This window comes from Brachyistius frenatus, unplaced genomic scaffold (assembly GCF_029030835.1).
Source record: "Brachyistius frenatus isolate BFR_SWC_R1_liver_20210118 unplaced genomic scaffold, ASM2903083v1 Contig_151, whole genome shotgun sequence".
Lineage (NCBI taxonomy): Eukaryota > Metazoa > Chordata > Actinopteri > Embiotocidae > Brachyistius > Brachyistius frenatus.
In genome coordinates this window covers 837,991-843,990 of record NW_027210750.1, presented here as the reverse complement: position 1 = coordinate 843,990, position 6,000 = coordinate 837,991, and the positions used below count along the sequence as shown (strand labels likewise).

Below are 6,000 nucleotides of genomic sequence, written 5' to 3'. Positions count from 1 at the left end.
GTTTCTACGAGTCGCTTTCTCCGGCGCCATTTTGCATCGCTAAGAAGAACCGATAAATCAGAGACAATTTAAAGTGTTTATCACGTGAAATAAATCGTGTGTCCAAAGATACATCGGACTCGTGTTTTACCTCAAATAACATGAATCTTAAATCACTTTAAATGTCAAATCAGAACATAATCTGCTGTAAAACTAAAACAAATGTTCAAATTCAGATCTAAAAAAATTACATAAAAATATTCTCACTATTACAACATATGAATTTGTTTGAGATGCATTTTTGTTTTAATTGTGATTATAAACTTTTTCATTCTTATATTTTCAAGTTTATGATAAAAACGTATAATTATGAAACAGTATTTGTAATTATAACAATGTTTTCTAATAACTTCTTGAGCAGAAAATGATGTTTCTCATAATCAACAGATCCATAAAGATTAATTATGAGAATTGTTTTATATTTTATCATAATTACACCATTTTTTTCTTTCTCATAATTGAGATAATTATGAGAAATAAATCTCAATAATCCAATAATTATTTTTAAAAATCATTGTCAAAATGATCCGATAAAAATCTGTAAATTAAAAATTTGTTTGTTAATTATAAGATTCTCATGATAAAATTTTGAGTTTTTTCTAATTATTAGCTCTCATTTATTAGAAAATCCAAATTAATCACCAGACACATTCCTTTCTCATAATGACATAAAACTCAATAATTACCAGTTTTCACATGAGATACTTTACATGTTTTAAAAGAACAACAAGAAAACATTGTAAAAATGACAAAACATGAAATCTGTATTTTATAAATTATGAGAAACTATTCTCATAATTACAAACTACAATTTGGAGAAAACATCTCATTATTAGAACATGTTTTAAAATTAACGTGGATCTTGTAATTATTTTTTTTTTTAAATCCTCAGAATTACAAACAATTTTCTTCATCTGATAATTAATAGATTTTTTTTTTTAAACTGATTGATGTGCGAATTTTCTTGTAAATATTATAAAGTTTTCTGATAATTATGAAACCTAAATTTTGTTTTCTAATTATGAGATTTGGACCTGACAGCTATTGAAAACTGAAAAAAAAAAAATATGTCAGCGTGTCTGTAGTTCCTTTTAGTTTTTGGTGAAGTGTTTGAGGAGAAAATGGATCCAAAATGGCCACCACAACAGCTGCAGCCGTCAATCACTTTTTCGATGTGTCACAAAGCTGCGGTTCTTCATCGTTTCATCAGATTAACCTAAAGTGGATGAAAACACGTTTGACTGGAACCACCTGTTTGTTTCATTGATCCGTGTAACTGAAGTGTTTTGGCATCTTTGTGACTCTGTACATTTTGTGAAAACAGCTGCAGGTTGTGGCTGAAAGCAGAAAACACACAATCATCACATCATTACTGTTAATACCCTACTTCTCATTAACCCTGTAGCTATCTAAATATGTACGATATCAGGCACAGAGTCAGAAAATACAGGAAACAATCTGACTACACACATAAAAAAAATAAAAAGGGGCGAAGAAGACGACAGACAAAGATGAGTCGCTGATGTCAGGCTGCGTTATAATAAACCTGAAGTCTGTTTTCAGAGAGTTTCCTCCGAGACGAAGCTGCACGGCTCCCGACGTGAGCTTCGTCTGTAAAGGAAACTCTCGACGAGAAAAAAATCTATCTGAAAGTCAGTGAAGTTCATCAGAGAAAGAATCTTCTGTTTGTACGGAAGCCCAAGAGTGCCATTTAAAAAAAAACTAAATATATTGCGGGACGTGAGATCTCTGCGTCTAATTTTAAATAATAAATCACAGATACGGTCTAAAATAGAATACCATGGTTGTAGATAATGTGTTTTAATTACTAAATGAAATAGATTTGTTTCTCATAATCAACTTTTATCGAGGTGACTTTTAACTAAGTTTAAATTCAAGAGATCAAATTTAACTTAGAAAATATTTCATAATTAATAAATACAATTTCATAAAGATGAGAATATTTCTATAAATTACAGGATTGTTTTCCATAATCATAATTTAGTTACTAATTTCACATTAATTAAGACAGATATTAAGACAACTGTGTAAAAATACTTTTTTTTAATCAATTTAAAATGTCAAGTATTTAGTATTGAATGTGTTTTAATTCAATTTAATCCAATTTGTTTACAATTACTTTAAATTTTGAAAAATTCCAGAAAATAATAACTTTTCATATTTTGGTAAATGTTTGTTAAAACTGAGATATAATATCAAAATTATAAGATACTCAGATCTCAGTATTTCTTGACTTTATTATGATTTTAAAACTGAATTGTCTCATGATGACGAAAGGCATCACATACCGCATTATTTTCATTTACTAAAAGTGAGAAACGAAATGATAATTATTTCTCAAATTAATTCTCAATTAATAGCTGAGACTAATTTATTTTGAAGCCCAGTTTTTAACACAAGACAGTTTAATTTCTTCACAAACATGTGACTGAACTTTAAGAAATATTTTCTGATTGTGAGAAACAAACTTCACTGTAAGACAGAAACACGTGAAAAGTTTGAGTATAATTACAGGATAATAAAACATATGATAATGATAAAAAAAAAAAAAACCTGTTCAGTAATTTTCTTTTCTTTTTTTTTTGTGGCAGAAATGGGCCTCTGTACAGTCGATTTCCTGTGTTTTGATTGGCTGCGACCGGGTGAGGATCCAGGTGAACCGTCGTCCAGCTTGTTAAACTCTGAGACCAGAAGCTCTCCGACACGAGGTGGTCGTCCGGCGGGTCAAAGTTTATTCAACGTTCCCGCGGGTCGGATCTGCACCCGAACGCTCCGTCAGAGAATCGGAGGGTCGCGTGATCGGCGTGAAACGTCCGAGAGGAACATGAGACAGTCTTCATTCCTCTGCGGTGTAAGTACATCTGGAACTTTATGGAAAAGTACATTACCCATAATCCACCTGTTCTTAGCGGCGAAGCGACACACCGATACCGTCCATCGGTCGCACCGTCCAATCACAGCAGACCAAAACTGGACTCCCTCTAGACTTTCCGTTCGCGATTCGAAGTGTTTGTGGAAACAGGAAGTTAAAAGTTTCTTCCTGACGTCAGAGAACGAAACGAATCGGAGAAAATTGGAAGTTTCGAAGTTCGAAGGGAGAAGCTTCAGTTTCTGGGAGGAAGTCGTTCCGAGGAGGAAATGTTTGAGCGGCGAGGAAAGATCCGAAAACAAACCGAACCACCCGACTGTGAAACTGAACGCGTTAATATTTAAAACAAAAAAAAGAGTATTCATAGCATTCAAACATTTCACGCATTTTAATTAAAATTTGATTTTAAAGATACAAAACTTTTGTATCTTTAAAATGTTTTGTTCACATTTTGGTTTTTGGGTGGATCGAATAAACGGGCTACCGAATGCTAATCAGGCTAACTGTTTCCACCTGATTCCAGCCGTTTGTGCTAAGCAAAGCTAAGCTAACGAGCCTCGAGCGTTTGAACATTTACGATCGAAATCGGGATTCTACAGAAAAAAGAAATTACAATTTTGATTTATCATCAACGCCCATCATCTGTTTTTATTTACCATTAAAAGCGTCGGAGATTCGTACACGGCGCTATTCGACGTCACGTGGCCGAGTATGAAGTGTGATACGTCGGATTCTTTTATGTTACCTTCAACCACGTATCCGAACCCGAACCGAGATCTTTTCCCGATCAGAACCGCGTGGTTTTTGTGGCTCTCCGATCTACGTTTTCTTTTGTCGTCCGCTGACGTCACTACGTTTTCTACCGTCTTTTTCTAATTTGATTTCTTCCCCCGGTTGAGTTTTACAGTCGGGCGTTCGGCCGGTTCCGAGAGGTCCGAGGACGGACCTTCAGAAGCGTCTGGAGGGGACGGACAGGAAGGCGGACACCGTCCCCCGGGACAGCGTCGGACCTCTCCAGTGCACCTTCATGTGGTGCCTCAGGTTGGACTTGGAGGAGAAGTCCTTGTCGCACTGCTGGCAGGAGAACGGCTTCTCCTTGGTGTGGATGCGTCGGTGGCAGACGAGCGCCGTGGAGACCCGGAAGGACTTCCCGCAGTCGGGGCACTGGTAGCGTTTGGGCTCGGTGTGGATGCGCCGGTGGTTCTTGAGGGACATCAGGTTGGGGAACTCCTTCTGGCAGGAGTTGCAGAAGTAGGTCCCGGTCTTGTGGCTGTTCTTGTGGTTGAGCAGGGAGCTGGCGTGCCGGTAGGACCGCCCACACTGGTCACAGACGTGGGACTTGGAGCCGCCGCCGCCGCCGCCCCCCGAAACCACCGGCCTCAGATCTGAGAGGAGAGAAACCAGGTTCAGTTCAGACCAACGGGACATTTCTGTCGGATCAGTCAGACATTCTTTCTGCGGTTTGGACCGACGAGCGGCGACGGATCGGGAACTAAAATCTGCCCTCTGATGGATCGGCCATCTTTGGCTCTGGTCTGTTTTATCTCCTCTGTTTTAAAATTGAAAACGTGAAGTTGGGTCGAATCGTTCTGCCGAAGAACTGTGAGGCCGCAGCATCGATATGACGGTCGGTCAAAAAGTACTGAAGCAGGAGGAAGCAAAAAAAACCTTCGTGAGTTAAATATTCCAAGTTCCACATTCTCCGTCAAAACGTTTTGGGGAGCAGGAAGAGTTCACATGTTGTCGTGTTGGAGAAGCCCGTTGCCACGGCGACGCGGTTCAGGTGGTTCGCGGCGAACGTTTTCCGCCTTCGGACGCCTCAGAAGGACCCGTAGAACTCGGTGTTGACAGTCTGACAACCAGCTAACAAACATCTCCTTTAACCAAATGCTTAAGAAAGCTAACAACCTGTTAACAAAGCTAAAAACTGCACATTTTGCCAAAAAGCAGCGAAACCCAACAGTTAACAATGCTAACAACCAGCTAATTTTGCACACAAAAAAAACAACAAAAAAAAACAGCTGTACCTAAATGAAAACACAGCGAGCAACGCTAACAACCAGCTAACAAAGAGCTAATTTTGCTAAAAGCAGCTAAACGCAAAGTTCACACAACAGCTAACAACCAGCTACGAACGCTAACAGACAGCTAACACCCCTCAGAGTCTTCAGAAGGTCCCGCTGGAACTCGGTGTTGACGGTCTGACTCTGGGGGGACAAATTCACGGTTGCACAAAGAAAACCCACCTGGTGTCTCCTGACACGACGCGCCTTCTTCGGTCTGGGACGGTGAAGCTCCGCCCCCTCTCGAAACGTTGAGCGTCACTCAGAAACACCTCGAGGGCCCGGCTCGTCGCTTCGTCGCCGTAGACTTTCTGAAGCGTTTCAAATGGCCTCCGTTGGCCGTTTCCACAGTTTGACCACAAAATCTGATGCTTCTCTGCTCCGGTTTCAGGTTTCCACGGCAACATCGCAGATGTTCACGCTAACATGTGGAACTCCGTGATGACGTCGAACCCTGAACACCTCCTCATGAAGGTTGTTGCTTCCTGCTGCTCCCATGTGCATCACCGTGCTGCGTTCAGGAACACTCTGAACTTATCGATCGCTCCTCTTACGTCCGACAAGTTTTGACTGTTTTGGTGTTTAAATGTCAGACCTGACCTCCCTACAAAATGTTCTTACTTTAGTTAAACCGTCAGTTAAGCCGTTAACCAGACAGCTGTGATGTTTCAGCGTTAAACAGAGTTGAGGATTCTCTTTTATTACTTGCTCGAGTAACTCATTAATTCACAAACGAGTGAAACAAAAGTCCAGATTTTTCACCACTAAAGACTGCAGAGCGGTAAAACGCAGGGTTTTCTGAATGGACTCTGGTCCAGAGAGAGCGCATCATTTTAAAACACTCGGCTCAGAAGTCCAGTCGACTTCAAACCACCAAAAAGTCAGTGAAATGTTCACATCTTAGGGTTTTTTTTCCCTCCACAATTAATGTTTCTGTAAATCCCTCATGACGGTACAGTCTTGTTCCCTTTCTTTTTACTGGGAGGTTTAATTTGATGGATTTTGAAC

General features: G+C 39.7%; 1 protein-coding gene across 1 annotated transcript in view; it reads right to left on the bottom strand.

The window, feature by feature from the left end:
- Positions 1-2,021: 2,021 nt before the first annotated feature.
- The window catches only part of LOC138631271 (zinc finger protein 850), a 22,768-nt gene continuing 18,789 nt past the window's right edge, over positions 2,022-6,000 (bottom strand). The window contains exon 5 of the mRNA XM_069716101.1: positions 2,022-4,314. Coding sequence (XP_069572202.1) covers positions 3,878-4,314 — 437 coding nt within the window. The 3' untranslated portion in view covers positions 2,022-3,877. The remainder of the gene's footprint in view (positions 4,315-6,000) is intronic.